This window comes from Bos taurus, chromosome X, assembly GCF_002263795.3.
Source record: "Bos taurus isolate L1 Dominette 01449 registration number 42190680 breed Hereford chromosome X, ARS-UCD2.0, whole genome shotgun sequence".
Taxonomy (NCBI): Eukaryota; Metazoa; Chordata; class Mammalia; order Artiodactyla; family Bovidae; genus Bos; species Bos taurus.
In genome coordinates, this window is record NC_037357.1 from 8,748,118 (window position 1) to 8,767,898 (window position 19,781).

Consider the following 19,781-nt stretch of genomic DNA (forward strand, 5'->3'; position numbering starts at 1 on the left):
ATCTTATGATCTCTGCCAACCTTGCTCTAATCTTAGGAGTTCTAAGAAAACAGCAGTGTCTCAAGATTTCACCTTAATTTGCTTCACTCTGGACCACATAAGGGAAAGCAGAGAGAACACTGGCTGAAGGGTCACATCAGGGGATCTGGGCTTCAGGCTGACCTGGGATAGATTAGTTGTAGGACTTGTCTTGACTTCTCAACCCACAGCCTACCCACTACCCATTCACGTTGTTAAATGGTGTGAAGCTCACAAGAGCCAATGAAATGAGAGCCCTTTGAAGAGGCTCCCCCGCTGGCTCAGCTGGTAAAGAATCTGCCTGCAAGGCAGGAGACCTGGGTTCGATCCCTGGCTTGGGAAGATCCCCTGGAAAAGGGAATGGCTACCCATTCCAGTACTCTTGTCTGCATAATCCCCTGGACAGAGGAGCCTAGTGGGCTACAGTCCATGGGGTCGCAAAGAGTTGAATATGACTGAGCAACTAAAACTGAAGAGGATGAAGTATTATGGTTGTGCTAAGTGGTGTCCTAATTGCTCAGTTGTTGCTCTAATTCTTTCTGAAAGTGACTTTTCTCAGCCTTAGAACCATAAACAAAGATTTCCACATGGTTTTGCTTCAAAATTTTAAGCTCTTCTAGGTCAGACAGACATAGAAGCTTTAAGTCCAAAAAGCATTCTATAAACCTTGCCCGGGCAGAAGGCCCTATGTTAGATTCACCACAGACAGAAGGCAGTGGTTGAAAATAATTTTGTTAGCTGAGGGGAAATACGGCAGTACTGAGCTATCGGTGTTAAGGCCTTGAGGCTTTTACAAGATGACTAAAGCTTTCATCCAGAGGATCAAATAAATGAAGCCCCAAGCTCTGCAACTGGCTCAGGGAGACCCTGTGCTGGGGGTGGTACTGGTGTCTCAAAATTTCACAGTGACGTCAGACTCTAAGGATAGTGTGAGTTATTTTTTCCTTGCTTTATAGAGGTGTGTGTGTGTCTGTGTGTGTGAGCAACTGGTTAAGTAGATGGTTCTAGTTCAAGTTGAAATGAGTACCTCATGTTTTATTTTTGTGCTAGACTTCTTGCTCAAAAATGCCTGCAAGTTCAGATTTCGGGGGAGTCAGTACATATGGGATAAATGAGGTTGATGGGACACGAACTGAATATTTTATATCTCCTGCTTAAAAAATTCTTCAAATATCAAGCAAGTATATCTGGGACACTTCTTAGATACAATTTGAGGAAATGCCTCGGTCATCCTAAGGAAACAAACCACCGCACAAGAACTTTATATGAACAATTAGCCCGAGGAGGAAAGTTCACTTATTGCCCATGGAGCAGCAAAAAACTGATTGCAGTTGTTGCACTCTGGGGGGAAATGAGTCTCTTTCAAGATATGTAAATGACCAAGAGGTTCTGATAAAAAAAAAGCAAAGTAAGTAGAATACCTTAGCCTGAATACTCAATTAAAGAAGGATATGAGGAATTAAGTCTGACAGTGCTTACTATTCACAATAGTGGGCTAACTCAAGAAGAATGAAAATTTCTGTAGGACAATTATTTGCTTGGAGTACCTATTCAAAGACAACATGGAAGGCCCATTTAAAATTCTTCCAACACCCGTATATCTTGACTAATGAAGCTAATGCTAGAAGAGGAGTTCACGAAGTCAGAAGTGGTAGACAATCATTCGTCAAAGGTAAAGCAGGATGATGAACACTCTGTGAATACAATTTTCAAACCTTTGAAATGAAGTTTAAAGAGGTACTCAGGAGGACCATCTGGTTAGACTCCACCAAAAATACATGATCAGAACATTAACAAACACAAATATGATAGGTGAGTAAAAGAAAAAAATGAAGCAAAGCAGTAGTCTGATGAGACAACTTTTGGACTTATTTCTTTTCCACGCTCCGGCCTACAAGTTTGACAATCTGTGTGCAGAAGAAGGTTACATTGAAAGGGAGTGAAAAAATTGGGATTTGTTGTTCAAAGGGGGCTGGTGACATCTCTGGCCTTATCTTGATTGAGACTGGGGTTTCCAAGGCCATTTCCACACATTTTTCCCTCCAAGTTCAATCACCCAGCCATGTTCAGGAGAGCTGTGAGAGGAGGAAGAATGAGTCTGGGGGTAGAAGCTAGGAGCTCCTGTTGTGAGACTCCCTCTGACTTTCAAACATTTATATAATCTCCCAGTCTTTGGGGTTTTGTTTTTGTCTAATGGTGAGGAGAAAAGCCAAGCTGCACACGTCAGTGGATTACTGTAAAGACCAAATAAAATAACATCAGAACAGAATAGTCTGTGAAATCTTTTTGAAAGGCTACCACAAGTGCTGTTAATATTTCTGTTTTTGTTAACTGTGAGTTTTCTGGCATCTTGTTTCAGTTTATCTGTTACATGATGGCCTCCTTCAGCACTTAGATGGCAGGAACCCTCTGTGTAGTTCTCTCAGCGTCTTTCCCATCACCACATATTTGTCTGCACTATTCCTGTGCCTGGAAATACCCTTTTCTTCTCCTAGTATCCAGATCCTGTGTGCGTATGTGTGCTCAGTCCTGTCTGACTCTTTGCAACCCTATGGACTATAGCCCACCAGGCTGTTCTGTCCATGGGATTTCCCAGGCAAGAATACTGGAGTGGACTGCCATTTCCTCCTTCAGGGGATCTTCCCAAAAGGGTTTGAACCTGTGTCTCTTTGCATCTCCTGCATTAGCAGGAAGGTTCTTTACCACCTGAGCCACTGGGGAAGCCAGTGGCTCCCCTACTCATCTTTTAAGACACAGTGACAAGTCTAGCCTCAATAATCATAATATGCAAGACTTGCAAACACCTTGATGGAGATACTTCCTTGTCAGTGATGTCAATTTCATTGGTCTTGTCTGATGGTGGAAATCTGAGCGTCTCAGAAGAGATGTTATTCCACCAATACAAGTGAGTATGAATGAGGATCACAACAGGTATATGCCATTAGGTTGCAAATCTTAAGTTTGGCCTGTAACTAAGAATGTGAAGCTTTTTCACCTACACTTAAGAATGCATTTTACATACTGAGATAGGGCCATTTTAACAAATCCATTTCAAGATCACCCCAACCTTTGTAGGAAGAGCTGAGTCATTCGTTTCCCACTTATGATGCCTCTTTGTTCTCCACAGCCCTACCCTTCCTTACTTCTTTGCCTTGTGCATTGATATCATTCATTTTTACATTTTCCTAACCTATCAGGAAGAAGGTTAGAATCTGTTCCCAGTTTTTCTTTACCCATGTGTCCTGTCCTTTTTCAGATTCCTTTTCTTTCTTACACATCTTCTCCCTTCTGCTCATTTTCCTCTTCCCTCTTCTCCAAATCCCCCCCAGCTCTCCATTCTCTGAGCCACTCCAGTGCTTACAGTTTGCATCACACAACCTAAAGTTGATTACTGCCTCCTTGAGTGATTCCTCTCTTGTCTCCCCAACCAGATCATATTTCACTCACAGGAGGGATCAAGCCTTTTTACTCCACTTATAATTTTCAAATTTCCCAATGCAGACCAGACTGTCTGCTGTTGAAAAGCTTAATAAAACAGTGAAGGTCAGTGAACATGGTTCTTTTCCTGATAAGATATACCAGGAGCATGACATGGGTCTGACAGAGTAGCTAAAATCAGTGGGAGTGTTATAAATAGTATAGTGGGTCACTGACACTAGTGTCTCACTGACACTAGTTAGGTGGTGCGTCTATGGGGTCGCACAGAGTCGGACACGACTGAAGTGACTTAGCAGCAGCAGCAGCAGCAACAAAGAATATGCCTACCAATGAAGGAGATGCAAGAGAGCTGGCTCAATTCCTGGGTTGGGAATTATTCCACGGAGTATGAAATGGCAACCCACTGCCTGGAAAATTCCATGGGCAGAGGAGCCTGGTGGGCTGCAGTCCATGGAGTTGCAGAGAGTCAGACATGACTATGTAACTGAGCGTGTGCGCACGCACACACACACACACACACACACAAATGTGTTGAAAATATTAAGATGATGGCACCTCTGGACACCTGCTTGATGGCCAGATCTTTGTTGTAACAAGAGACAGTTCCCATATTTGATGAAAGCATTTAGCATAGTTCCTGTGTGTTTATAGAATAATAAATGACTAAGGTCTATATTAAAAAAGAGAATGATTTGAGCATTTAGGAAAAAAACAAATTCATAACAGTCAGTGAGTCTAATAAAGAAGGTAAAATAAAAGGAAACAGAGGCATTTACAAATACTTCCAGACAACATTTCGCAACTGCAAAGGTTCCTTAATGCCACTGTGCAAAATATAGCTAGCATTTCCTAGAACTAAGAAGATATCACTTTTAGGCCAACTCAGAAGGCAGTGGTTTTGGTAACATGTTAATTAAAAAAAATTCAAATAAATTATTTAAATAAAGTCATACTGTTAAAACCAGACCAGATATGTTTGGGAAATAAAATAGTGCCCAGTATTAGTAAACAACAACAACCTAACAAACAAAAAACAAAAGCGAACAACCCTACCCCCCGACAACATCAAGATTTTGAGGGTGCTAGATGTTGATCTCTGGTTTCTCAAAAATTTAAGCCTAACAGGCTAAAATAAGAAGATTTAGAAGTAGCCGGTATTCAGACCTCTCACCCCAGAAATGCTGCCAGTTTTCCCACTTTGGGAAAGGTGGGAGGCACTTTTGAGGTCCTAAGGTAGGGCTGGGACAATTGCCTGCCTACAGTTCTGGTTTGACTTTGTTCAAGAGTACACAGAAAAGATTATAGAAACCAAAGTAGGCAGTCTTGGTACAAGACATTCTGGTGGCTCTTTGACTTGGGGCGGGGGGAGAAGTAGGAGGAGCAGATCCTTGGGTTAGAGATGCCTTCCAGAATGAGGAATGATTCCTGCCCACTAAGGGAAATTACTGCTGTGATCAGCTTTCTTTCCTGAGTAAACACTGGTAAAATGGGGCACCCACTCACCTTCCTTTCCCCAAAAACCTATTACACAGTCTAACAAGCCTTTTGAAAAACCAAATGGAATAGCTAGCAAACGAAACTGGAAGAAAAATAGAGCAAATAACACTGGGGCTTTCTGGCTAGGCTTTGATATTTGGGGCTTGAAGATAACCTCTCATTTGAATTATTAAGCCTTTGATTCCTCAGAGGGAAACTTTAAATGGGCCAGGACTCACTCCCAAGGAAACAGTGACTTTCTTTGGTCAACAATAAAGCTGACTCATTACATCAAAGGGTCTTTAATATTGAGGAAGTTCAATGTCAGCCATTTAGGGAACTCCACCTACAGACACACACTAGATGTGTTGGTGAGCTCTGTAGCTAATGGAAGATCCTCAAATGCAATCAGTTCAGAAAATAAGGAGTTAATACTGGCCACTGCAGGGGTCCCGAAAGACTCTACTTCAGGGCCAACGCTGGTACATATCCTGATATGTTGGTTCCTGTGCCTTAGAGGTTGTTAAATATTTTGAACACTGTCTCTGTGAGTGAAAGCCTTATTTAAATCAATCAAACACTTTTTAAAATGGAATTATCAGGTATAAATTTGAAAGTTGTTTTCTAAGCCCGACTTCTGACTTAACATTGTTTTAATTTATGAAAGATTTCAAATGGAAGACAACTCAGAAAATCATTACAAACTGCTGTGCACCTACCACCCCAATTTAAGAGGTGTTAATATTTGCTTCCTATATCTCTTAAAAAAAAAGAAAATGTTGTGAAAACAGGCAAAACCCATGTCTTTTATCTCTGTTCCCTTTTCCCTTCCCTCCCTGGAGGTAAGTACTAGTCTGCAGTTCGTGTGTGTCATTTCTTTGCATGTTTTTATACATTCTCTATATATGTATATGTCAAAAAATAATATATAGTGTTGTTTGTTTCTATGCTTCAAAAATTTATGTAGGAGATGGATGGTGGTGATGGCTGCACAACAACGTGAATCTACTTAATGCCTCAAAATTGTAACTTAAAAATGGTCAAAATGGGAGAATTCCCTGCTCCAGTGGCTAGGACTCCACGTTTTTACTCACTGGGCTGGTGTTCAATCCCTTGTTGGAGAACTAAGATCCTGAAAACCACACAGTGCTTCCCCCCCTAAAAATGGTAAATTTTAGTTTTGTATATTTTAACCACAAAAATATGCTAATGATATCACATCATATATATTCCTTTGCAATTTTCTCTTTCATTCATGCAACCTTATGTTTTGTGACTATTAATGCTTTTACATGGGCATCTAGTTAATTCATTTTTATTACTATATATATTCCATCATTTGACTAAACCTGATTGATGGATTGTTAGGTTGTTCCCCCTTTTTATACTGTGAAAGTGAAAGTGTTAGTCACTCAGTGGTGTCTGATTCTTGCAACCCCACGGACTGTAGCCCACCGGGCTCCTCTGTCCATGGGATTTCCCAGGCAAGAATACTAGAGTGGGTAGCCATTCCCTTTCCAGGGGATCTTCCTGACCTAGGGATTGAACCTGTGTCTCCTGCATTGCAGGCAGATTCTTTACTGTCTGAGCCACCAGGAAAGGTTGTTCCCATTTTGTAGAGTGTACTGTCAGCCTAGTGTATCTCCTTATGCACATGTGTACTTGTGATTTCCTATACACTTTTCTTCACCAAGCTCCCTTCAGCACCTCTCTCTAAATATTTTAAAAACATAGCTGCAAGTTCTCCCTTTAGTTGGACAGTGTATTTTGCAGGCAAAGAGAATTAAAGTAGGACTGTGTATATCCAGTCAATGAGGTTTGACAGAAAAGTTGTATACAGCAAAGCAATTTTGAAAACAAAATGTTTACTAGTAGTCTTGAAGACAATCCAGTTCTATTAGTTTTAAAAAAATTTCTTATCTTCCTTCTCATCATCATACTTTATTTAGCACTTAATCTGTACCAGGTACTGGTTTAACCTATTTTGTGTCATTTTATCTGCTATAATCCTATAAGGAAGGTAGGAGCACTGTCTCTACTCCAACATGAGAAAGCAGTGGCTCAGAGAGGTTAGCAATAAATTTGAGCTCAGTCTTACCTGCCGGATCCCAAAGTCTCTGGTTTTAACTACTCTAAACACTTCTTAAGTTTTCCAGATTTCACAGGGCCCAAATGGGATATACAAAGAATATGATTTAAGGGTCATTGTAAGGCTTGCCCACTTGTCTTAAAAATACTTTTTCTACAGGAAGATTTCTAGAAGGACACAGAATTTAGAGACCTTAAGGACATATATTGCTAAATCTGACCAAATAAAATTAGAAAACTTCTACAAGACAAGAAATGACAAGCTTGGAAAATATTTGCAACACGTAGGAGAGACAAAGGGATGTTTTTCTTAATTTACCAAAGAGAAAGATCAAAAGCTCAGTATTAAAATTGGCAGAGGATATGAAAGTGAATTTACTGGAAAAGAAATACAAATGGTCACAACAGATATGAAATGACATTCAGCCTCATTTATAATTAAAGAAATTATAATTTAAGCTACAAGCTACCATTTTCTACCAATCAGATGGGCATATATTAAAAGGTTTAGTAATACTTAGTGTGGCTGAGGGTATGGCAAAATGGGCATCTTTGCACACTACTGGTGTTCAATCTTTTGAGAGGGCAATTTGGTAATATCTACTACTGTTGAAAATTAATCTGGTGTAGATACTCACAAAAATGCCCCAAAACACATGAATGAGGTTGTTCAATGCAGTGCTATAGTGATAAAGGATTTAAAAAACCAACATGTCCATCAAGAAACAAATTACTTAATAAATGGTATGTCCATATATTGTAATATAATATGTAATATCTCTTAAAAACAGAGGTAGATGTATATGCTTCAAAAATACTTCAAAGAGCTTAAAAACTATAATCAAACAATAGAAGCAGGGTGAAAATTAATGCATATATGATTCCTTTTATGTAAGGGAAAAATACATATGAAGATCTCAAAGGAATCTCAAGAAACTATGAATACTTTAAAAAGAGGGACTGGGGTGTGTATGTTTGTGGTGAAGAAGCCTAGAATTTGCTGAACTTTTCTATAGAGTCTGGACTTTCAAATCACAGACATATATTACTTTTATATTTTTATGTTTCAATATGAATGGGGCTTATCTAGATGGCGAGATTATAGGCTGTTTTAATTTTGTATTCTTTATATTTCTCTTTCTTAAAAAATAATAAATATAATAGTTTTTTTTTTTTTTTTTACTATGGGACTGCCAGGATGGCCTTCAAAGTCTTCCACTGAGCCTTTTTCCTTGACTCATAGTACAGCCCCTCTGGTTAAGAGCAACCCAGTGACAACCATCAGCACTTTGAGACGCTTTGTGGAGAGCTGTCTCTTATGGAAGCAAAGAGACCTGAAATCTCAGGGACTAGTCATAGGACAGGACAGTGTGTGTGTGTGTGTTTTAAAATAATATGTTTTGTCTTTTGTTGAATTACAAAATAATAAATTCTCAGGAAGTTCAAGAGAACAAAAATCAAATCATTCAATATGCCTTATGCAGCAATTCCCATTGCTAACATTTAGATTAACTTCCTCTCAATCTTTTTTTCTCTGTATGTATAAACCAACCCTTTACTGTTATAGATGCAGCAGTATAGGGTACATCGTTTTGTACTGAGTATTATTTTGTGGGTATTTTCCTTATACCTGAAGGTTTGGGGGTATGGGAATGGCCTGTCCTGGCGCTGACAACAAGGGAAGTACATTTTTGGTAGGAATATTGAAAATAATAATGAAATTGATGACAGATCTGTGTTTACTATCACCATTCACTGGAAATTGTAAACAATGTCAGGATAAAACATTCCTCCCACGGAGTTGTCTGCCTTTAACATACGCCACAGTATGCCTAACCCTGCTCTGACTAAGGGTGAGAGAGGGGAAAGCCTGGATTTCTGTCTTGGGAGGGGGCTCAGAGTTAGCCAAGGGAGTCCCCGAAAGAGGAAAAAGGAGAAGACATTTCAAACAGCCCCTCCTTTACAAGTTTCCTGCTTAGATTCAGTTCGCTTGAGAAACTGCTTGACTTAAAAAACAAAACAAAACAAAACAAAACAAACTTAGCAGTTCTTTCTTATGTGCGTGTAACTGAAGTCATTCAGTTCAGTTCAGTTCAGTTCAGTCGCTCAGTCGTGTCTGACTCTTTGAGATCCCATGAATCGCAGCATGCCAGGCCTCCCTGTCCATCAGTACCTCCAAAATGCTGGTTGAAATGCCCTCTGTGGTGCCATCTGTAAATTTTGGTCTGAAGTGGCCAAAATGCAATTAATTGATCAATTATAAAATAAAAGTGGCTTTCCTGGCTCCATTTCCAGCTGTGTTTTAGCCCCTGATGATATTAAAATAATGGATTTCCAAAGATATCTGGACTTTTGCATGTTGATTGAGTTTTACACTCTACACCTGCTAATTCATCCAGTATGGCTGGAGGATCAATGAAACTAAAGACATCTTCTGATGACTCCTCTGTTGTGGAGTGAATATTCTTGGTCCCCTGGGAAGTCAATGCATGGCAGACTTCACATTCCTTCAAGAATCAGCAAAGCATGCTAGACTCACCAGGAAATGACTCCCTCATTTCTTTGATTTTATAGTCAGCACCATACATTTGGTAAACTTGAAATTACTGGGTTATCTTGTATTGATGGTGGAGCAATATGGGGCCACAATCAAAGCTTTAGCTCTAATATAGTTTCATGTTTTAGAACCTTAAAAACAAACATTTTGCATTGAAAGAAATTTCCTAATTAACTTCTGAAGAATTTGTACATTTAAACATCTTACCCTGCTGGAGAAGACTGATAAAGCAAACGTACTACCTTCTGTTGAAGAGAAATTGTATTTAGAAGGAACTTGCTATTCTCATAAAACTTTTAATAGGAAGAAGTGAATCAAATTCCTTAATTACCATTTTACGGTTGGTAAAAGGGCAAATTACATACCATCCATTTCTAAACTTCTAAATGTCTCTGGTGCTTTTAATTAAAGCTGCCATCTAGAAACTACTAAAGCAATTTTATGCAATTAGTTATTTATAGGTTACCATAATACACCACTCAAAATATGATTTAACTGATTTGCAGTCTGTTAGTGTGTGATCTTTGTCATTTTTGTTTGATGGGGGGGTCTTTATATTAGCTAAGGTGATCCTTAAGTGGACAGATAAGAAAGATGTGACACTGAGGAGCTGTGATAAGGAAAGTTTGGGGGGCTAGTGATCTCAAGTAAAAAGAGGAAGAATCATAATTCCATATAGTCTGTCTTGCTATGTAGGGGTGGAAGTGTCACTGGAGACAATACCGCAGAGAAGTATATCATCATTATCCTCCCATCTCTCCCCACTTTGCCGCTGTTCTGCTAGATACCTAGCACTGCCCTTCCTCATGCCACCTGGAGTGGCTGCCACCTCGGCTGGTCCCCCTCTGGTGATCTCATCTATACCAACCCACCCATCCTGTGCTCCATGTCCTCAATGCCCCCCTTATGTGTTTGAATGAGGGATTAATCTGTTGCTCTCCTAGGCAGTACCTGCACTCAACACTGAAGTTCACCTCTAAAGAAAACCATTACGGAGTGAATTTAATGGTGAAAGTGTAGGCTGCTAAAGGGCATAATTTTGGTAACGAGGGTCGTGGGGGGGTTCCTCAAAATATAACATGTAGAAAGAACCAGCAATAGAAGTACTGCATCTCAAGGTCCAGAGGGATCAGCCAGTCATATCCCCAAATCCCACACCTTTCTACCCTAGAAATGATCAAGGCTCAGACTGACTTACAAGGATAATTTGAAACTTGCCTCCTTTCAAAGTAACTTATTCCGTATTTGGGTCATTATTATAAGCAGCCTTATTATTAGCAACAAAACAGCAAGCCTGATCAGAATGGCAGGTAATATTTAACATGTAGACACTACATGCTGGGCACTGTGCTTTACAACACACTTCACACAATGCAGGAGGCCCCGGTTCCATTCCTGGGTCGGGAAGATCCCCTGGAGGAGGGATAGGCTACCCACTCCAGTATTCTTGGGCTTCCCTGGAAGCTCAGATGGTAAAGAATCCGCCTGCAATGTGGGAGACCTGGGTTCAGTTCCTGGATTGGGAAGATCCCCTGGAGAAGGGAAAGGCTACCCACTCCAGTATTCGGGCCTGGAGGACTCTATGGACTGTATGGTCCACATGGTCGAAGAGAGTCAGACATGACTGAGCGACTTTCACTTTCTTTCACATGCATTACCGAACACTCCCATGTCGGCATGATTACTCCTATTCTAACTTCACAGATGAGGAAGTTGAAGCTCAGGGAAGTCTGGTGACTTACCCAAGACCACACATTTAACGAGTGGTGGATCTGGGATCTGTGTGCAGTGATTTGACTCCAGAACCTGGGAACTTGTCTCTTATGGTATTTGTCCTCTAAAGTATTATCTGTTTGCTAGAATGTTATACATGAAAATGAAAATAAATGCAGAAGATAAGTCATTTAATAATGTCCTTGTAGCTTTATAAAACTTGAATGAACTTAATACAAGTTCCCTGTATTAATCATGGATGTGTCCTGGACCAACTAGCCAAGGCTAGATATAAGTGCCTTCCTTTTGTCTGACTTCTCTACCAACAGGTTATGATTTTAGGATTGTGATAGAAAAGCCAGAAAGGTTCTCAAGTTCCAGCTGCTGATGTAATATAAGCTCTAAATCTTTTGACCATTCATAAGCAGATGCATTAGACCCACTGTGCAAATAATCAATTAAGCTCTGGGACTTCCCTGGTGATGCAGTGGTGAAAACTCTGTGCTCCCAATTCAGGGGCCCTGGGTTAGATCTCTGGTCAGGGAACTAGATCCCACATGCCACAGTGAAGACCTAGCATGCCACAGCTAAGACCCATCAGAGCCAAAACATAAATAAACATCAATAAAAGTTAAACTCTCCTTCTGGTTGCATCATAGGTACTAAGTCATCAGGTGTAGCTACCGCAAACTGAGGGAACAATAACAGTTTAGGAAAGAAATACCCAGAAGTGGAAACAACACAGGATCACTGAGCAATAAAGAACAAATATTTTACCTGAATTTTAAGGATTTGTCAAACTTTTTTTTTCAAGATGCCTCTGATTCTAGGACAAGGATGTGGGAGGAAAGTTCTCACAGGAAATGCCTTGAAGCTGAGGCAGGAATTTGGTCATGTGTGGCAGAAAGCTGATCTTACCCAGAAAGCTGACTTTACTAGGTGGGGTGTCCAAACCATTCCTACATACCTCCAGGTCTGATTGTACTTTGTCATTTTTAGCAGAAGAGATTCACTTCTCTAGAACACTGAGGCCATCAGAATGGAGGACTGGTCAATTTTCTAGCCCTTCTATCTACAAACTTCCACATCCCTACACTGACACACTATCTTAGGGAGGTCTCTTCAATCTCCCCTCCGATTCCAGGCCTACTCCAGTTTCCTTCCAATCTGGTTTCATCATTTATTCTCTGCCTCTTGTATCTTACCATTGACCTGTAATCATTGCATGTATCTCATAGAAAAAGCTCCTGAGTGCCTTGTCCTCTCACTAGTTATCCCTCTATCTTTTGCACCCAAGCCTCTCTTCAAAAGAGTGATCTTCAGTAGTCATATTTACTTCCTCACCTCTCACTGGCTCATCAAATGCCTGAAATCTGGCTTCCACCTCTACCATCATTCAAATCACCAATGAGCTCCTCACTGCGGAATCCAATGGCTACAATTGTGTGATACCTGATATTGTTTTTCACCCCTTGTGGAAACAAACCATTTCCTTGGCTTCCTGGATACCAAGCTCTCTCTGTTCACTTCCTCTTCTTGTGAAGATTTCTTCTCTATTTCATGAGATTCTCTTCCATTGCCTACTGTATACCTATTGGTATTTCCAATGATTTTTTTACCCCAGCTTTGCTCCAGCATATCTACCCTGTCACTAAAATAATCTGTCCAAAATGTATCCATCAAGAAAAATGGTACTGATGAACCTATTTGCAGGGCGGGAATAGAGACACGGACGTAGTGAATGGACCTGTGGATGTAGCAGGGGAAGGAGAGGGAGGAATGAATTGAGAGAGTAGCATTGACATATATACATTACCATGTGCAAAATACATAGCTAGGAGGAAGTTGCTGTATAACACAGGGAGCTCAGCCTGGTGTTCTGTGATGAGCTAGAGGGGTGGGATGAGGGGGAAGTGTGGGGGTGGGAGTTCAAGAGGGAGGGGACATATATATACTTATGCCTGATTCATGTTGATATATGGCAGAAACCAACACAGCATTGTAAAGCAATTATCCTCCAATTAAAAATAAGAAAAGTAGACAAATGCATCCACCAGATGATCAAGTCATTTCCCTGCTTCAAACCTTTTGCCTACAGGACAAAATGCAAACTTCTTTTTCTTGCCTTGCTCCTATCACCCTCAAATATGTTTACTTTAACAATTCTGAATTATTTATAGTTGCCCAAATATACCATTCATTTTACGCATGCTGCAGCTTGCCTGTAATTTTGATGAGGGTTGGCCTTAGTGTCAACACAAACAGTTATGTCACCATAATGGATCATGTACTAAAGGAATTTAGGAAAAGCCTCACTGCACCCCATTGCATAGTAGAAACAAAAGAACATTCTCACGTGTTTGTGCACTATACTCTCTCCCTCATAGATACCAGTTGTATCAGCAAGATACTAGTGACATCACTGATGAGAGTTTTACCATCTTTCCACTAACCCCAAAATTAGCCCTTCAAAACAGCATATAAATAACAGGGGGCATCAGCAGAACTTTAGGATGCACCTTGGATGTATCTGGGTAGGGACAAAAACAGATTATTTTTGTCTAGACTTTATCATACCCAGCTTTCTTAATTGCCAATAAAGTTAAAGGAACTCCTGTATGATTAGTGTCATGAATAACCCAAAAACACTTTTAGAAGCCATGAAGATTTAAGGGTCATCTCCCTTCTCGGGAACAGCTCCGGGGCTGTTTGCATGTGTGTAGATACTGCCTAATCCTTGTCGAGTTCTGAGGTCAATATGCTTAAAGATGCACATGAAAATGGAGATATACTCCTTGGTGAGGTCCAAGAAAACCATATTAAGTCATTGATTAATTTCATGCTGTCCAGTCACTCCTTCACCCTCTGTCTCTACTTTTTAAAAAATAAATGTATTCAGCTTGTCACAAATTTTATTTTATATCTCCACATAGTACCATTTCACATTTTGTTTAAGTACTTGGTCATCTATTACATGACTCATTAGTTTGAGTTCTCTGTAGAATTAAAGAAAGTTGCAGTAAAAATAATAAATGGAACCTAAGTTTCAACTACATCATCCATGCATGTTTTAAAAGCATCTTTCAAAGTCAATTCAAACTCATATACAATGCCAGGGATTAGCACACCATCAACCTCCTTGCTAAACTTTTTTCCTTGCCCCATCATATTGAAGTATTGATGAGTAAAATGGCAAATGTTTCTCTTTATTGGGATTCCAATCAAAGTGCAGAAAACTGGATTAGATAAAGACTTCTTCCTAGGAGAAGTACCCAGGGGTTATCTTACATAAAACTCCATCTATTAAGAAAAAGTTGGTGAAATTTCTAATTGCAGAATCTTCCAAAGAGATGTGACAAAGTTTCTTGGGGATTTATTTGAACAATTCTATTGACAGATGATGCAAATGCTAAAGAGTGCACTATGGGTATACTACTGGGTCAGTAAAATCTGAGAAATAGTTTTAATAGGAAAATGAAAGTAGACTAAAAGTCATTCATCTTCCAAATAAAAATATTTTGTTTTCATTGAATACATGTCATTACATTGAAAAGCATTTCCCACTCTTTCCTACCCTCCCAGAGAAACCAACCTCCCAGAGAGATCATGGATTTTAGTAGTGTGGTATAGTGCAGGCATCAGCTCCCCCACCCACCATCCCATCCCTGTGCCTCATGGGTTTTGAACTCAGGCAGACCTGGTTTGAATTCCAGTGTTATCTGTAGAACGTCTGACCCTAGGTAAATTTCCAAAGAGTCGGACACAACTGAAACAACTTAACACACACAAATTTCTTAAGGTATCTGTGCCTCTATCCTCTCATCTATACAATGGGAATAATACTATTCACCTTGTGAGTTTCGAACATCAGAGATACCATGCGTAAAATATCTAACAGTGTACAGCACACAGCAGACACTCAGTAAGTTATACTTATGGTTATTTTAATACATTAGAGCTGGGAAGGAGAGCATCCTAAGCCCTTCAGTTTACACAACTGAACAATCTCAGGACTCAGTATGTGTATGCCTAGCCCAGTGTAACAAAACTAGTCAGTGGCATCATTAAGTCAATTTCAGGGTTCAGGGAGGTACAGTGACTTACACAGGGTCATACCAAGAATCATTACATGGAGGGGACGTGAAAATCTAGGCTTCCTAATCCTGTGTTCATCACAGTTTGCCTTCATTTCTCAAAACAACAACAAAAAGCCCCCCAACTCTAAAAAATAAACAACACACACACAAAAACCGAAAACCATGGCTTCTGACCTTTCGCCTTTTGCTGACTGGTTTTAATCCCATTGGATGATCTATTCCAACGTTAGGACAAATGATCTCAAAAGAAAATGTTATTTCATCCTATATTTAGAATAGATTCAGCAAATAAATTAGCTGTCTTGCAGATTAACATTTATTTGACTTACCTTGCATAATTAAGGACATGTTGGAGAGCCTGCCTGTAATTGCAATATGTTGCTTGTTAAAGTCTTAGAGGGAGCTCTCTTTCCTAACCTAGAAATGGTACTCCCTAGATGTACATTTCCATTTTCTACTGATCTACAGCTTTTCTTTATTAGCTTCTAGGTGGAGAGAAAAATCAAACCTCTCCTTAAAGAAATCCATTAAACATTTGCTGTCTTCTAAGGGGGAAGGATGAAGGAGCTGATGTGCATGGTAGCTGTAAAGCCAAAAAAAAAAAAAAACACAAACAAATTGGGCTTTTTTGAGAGAGAAAGGACCTGCAGGAGAACCTCAAAGACATAATTAGCAATTAGCAATACTCTCCTCTCAGTTTGCACATGGTGCCTTAACGACTTCTTGCAGGATTTTTCCTTCTATGGAAGTCTATGAAATTGCCCTGCAGCATTCCATATAATGAGACTCTCACTTCTGACTCACTGCCAAGGGTAAGTGCTGTCTAGATTCAGCGTGGAGATAGGTGCCCTAACTAGGCACTGAAGTGTTCTGACCAGCATTTTCAGAGCAACTGACGCCTGGACATAGGTTTTGTCATCAAAGTGATTTTGAAGATCACTAACAGGGTCCTCATCCACTGTGAACATGATGGAAGGAGATGTGATGGACACTTAGTGTGAGCCACTTGTACCCCTCCTTTAAGCATCCTCCTTCACTCACTGGATTAGAGCAGATGTTGCCAACAGCAGCTTCAGTACATTATGTGAAAGCTGTGTTGGACGGATTAGACATTCAGATGTCTGAAACCTGGGCCAGCTGTTCTTAGGGCCCCTTACTGCTTTGGGATGAATAAAGTGTACCACATTATTGTAAAGGCCACGCTTGGATAGAAGGTTGAGTAAATCAAGCCAAAGAAAAATGTGCTACTAGCTATGACCAGAAGAAAAACTTAAATATTAACTTTAATAGACACATACATTTTGGCACTCTCATTACTGATGCTTCCAGAGTTCATGTAAATCCTGCTCATCAGGACTCTATTATTGCTGCTTTTTGAGCAAAAAGAAAAAAAAAAGCTGCAGGAACCAATTATTTGCTTTATTTGGAAAAGCTGATATTCATTCTCTATGTGGCAGGTTGAATGTGGTAGGTGAGATGAGTGGTTTTCATACTAGCAGCCACTCAGGAGGATGTCAATTTCAGGCACAATACAAGGTTGATTCCTCCCTATTTCTTATGCAGAAATCCTTAAAATACCTGCAAGAGTTTTAAACCTGTGCATAAGGTGGAACTCCAACTTGATGTCTTTCCTTGAAAGATGAGCTAATTATAGTTGCACCTGAGTTAAGCATTCACTCATCAAACGTTTATTGCAGACCTACTATATGTAAGAAACAAGCACAGGCACAAGAGAAAAGAAACATTCCCAAACACTTTACCATGATACTTATGGGTGGGGGCGCTTATGTTCCCTTAGGGAGAAAACATCATTTCCTTTCAGTGCTACTGAAAGTCCTTTTAGGAGTACTTGGGTATGGATAAGACCTAATTTATCAATTACACAAGAAACCTGTGTAGTAGATTTCATACTGTGCAAGATTTTGCTGGGGAGGTGGGGAAGAGTCAAAAGAAATATAGTTTCTCATCTCAAGCCTCCCATTCATGAAAGAATTGGAAAGCAAAAGAAGGCAAAATATAACTAGGTGCTAATTGGGTAGTGTAGACACTGTTAAAGAAATTCAGATTTAATGGGTTGGTTAGCCAGAGGGGCTTTAAGAAAGACACAGGCCTTGAATATGGCCTTGAAGAAAGGGAAGCCTTTAAACTCTGATTGGAGTTGAAATTTAATCCCCATATGGCAAATGTCAAATAGCTAAAGAGTAACCTCTTAATATTTGAAACAGTAACTGACCATCTAATGAATTAAACACATTGACCTCACTATATTTTTTGGCATGGAAAGGTGTTCATAATACGTTAAGTACGAAAAGCAGATTATAGAACAGCATTCTATGATTCTATTATTAGAGAATAAAATATATGATATGCACAGAAAAAAAGTCTAGAAGGATAAAAATGTTGACAGTGGTTTTGTAGATGTGGTAGGATTATGGGTAACTTTAGTTAAAAACATTTTTTTGTGTTCTCTATTTTCTGATTTTTCTGCAACAATTGTATATTATTTGTGTAATAGTTAAAAAAAAACCATGTTGGGTTCTTAAAACTCACTACAATGAATACTTCATAAAAGTTTCTTGGAGAAGGAAGAGAGAATGATTAAATAATGAAGGAGATAGGGTGGATTATATATGGCGACAGAGTTAACAGCTGACTATCCTTCAGCTTAGTAGCCTAAGATGGGAATATGATCCAAGTCTATAAAATCATGAAGCTGACTAGGAGAACATAGATTTAAAAATTTCAGGCAACAGAATCGAGGGTTGACCCTTGAATATTGGGAAGTTAAATTTAGGACAAATAAAATTAAGTCTGAGCTCTCACAGAAGGCAAAAGAAAAAAAAGGAATTTGTTATACTAGGATACTAGGGGTGGGGCTTCCCAGGGGTGGGGCTTCCCAGGTGATGCTGGTGGTAAAGAATCTGCCTACTAATGCAGGAGATATAAGAGACGTGGATTCGATCCCTGGATTGGGAAGATCCTGGAGGAGGGCATGGCAACTCACTCCAGTAGTCTTGCCTGGAGAATCCCATGGACAGAGGGGCCTGGCAGGCTACAGTCCATAGGGTGGCAAAGAGTTGGACACGACTGAAACAACTTAGCTTGCACACATGCATACTATGGGTGATATAAATTTAAAATGTAAGTATATAGCTTCAAGGATGATTTCCCCAGTGGCTCAGGTGGTAAAGAATCTGCCTGCAATGTGGCAGACCTGGGCTCAGCTGCTGGGTTGGGAAGATCCCCTGGAGAAGGGAATGGCAACCCACTCCAGTATTCTTGCCTGGATAATCCATGAACAGAGGAATTAAGACACGACTGAGTGACTAACCCTTTCACTTTCACTTCAACAATGATTTAGATAAGTTAATGGAAGAAAGGTTCATTAAAGGTTGGTGATTGTTAAGCAAAAGGCAGGAATGTCTCAAGTCTATGAGATACTCAATATATTTGAAAGTGGCAGAATGTGGCACAGATTTGACCCCTAACCAGTGCAGGCCACAGTGCTAAAGCCATCCTCCTGGGGGCCCTTTGCTGGGCCAGGAGTTAACCCTTTAGTTGTTGGACTGTTGGGAGATTCCAAGAAGGAGATCATGGGCTGGGGTGTCCAGGAGGCAGAGGGTCCTGGGCAATAATTATTTATCAACCAGAAAAGAGGCATTCCAATATGTTCCTAATAGTTATGACTATCCCAATGCATATCGGCTAAAAATTAGTCCTGGGTGTGCCTATCTTCCGGAGAAGGCAATGGCACCCCACTCCAGTACTCTTGCCTGGAAAATCCCATGGACGGAGGAGCCTGGTAGGCTGCAGTCCATGGGGTCGCTAAGAGCTGGACACAACTGAGCGACTTCACTTTCACTTTTCACTTTCATGCATTGGAGAAGGAAATGACAACCCACTCCAGTATTCTTGCCTGGAGAATCCCAGGGACGGGGGAGCCTGGTGGGCTGCTGTCTATGGGGTCGCACAGAGTCGGACACAACTGAAGCAACTTAGCAGCAGCAGCAGCAGCAGTGCCTATCTTCCCATACAGACTTCAGAGATGACGTCTGTCAGAGGTACAGTATATTGGGATGGATGGACCACACTGGGACAACAGTCTTAGGGATCTGTGAAGTCAAATGAAACCTTTAGATGACCAAGGAATTTTTCTTACCTCGTGGGCTATTCAGGGAAGCTTCTGAGGCTCTTCCGCCATCTCCACAGTGGCTCTGGTCAAAGGGCAGGCACTGATCACCAGTCCCTGCCACCACTTCAAAATTCTTGGACAAATCTTTTGTTTCCACAAGAGATTTCAGCTTGTAGACTTTTCGGGTATTGGTGTCTGATAGATAAAGTGATTCAGACATTGGGTCCATAGCCAGATAGTATTTGTGAGCAGGGCTTGTGCT

The 19,781-nt window shown here is 40.3% G+C and overlaps 1 protein-coding gene across 6 annotated transcripts in view; it reads right to left on the reverse strand.

Moving 5' to 3' along the window:
* Positions 1 to 19,781, reverse strand: part of TENM1 (teneurin transmembrane protein 1) — a 916,085-nt gene that overhangs the window by 87,872 nt on the left and 808,432 nt on the right. For all 6 annotated transcript variants that reach the window (XM_005227449.5, XM_059883262.1, XM_059883266.1 and 3 more), the window contains one exon: positions 19,547 to 19,779. In XM_005227449.5, the coding sequence (XP_005227506.2) occupies positions 19,547 to 19,779 (233 nt within the window). The remainder of the gene's footprint in view (positions 1 to 19,546; positions 19,780 to 19,781) is intronic.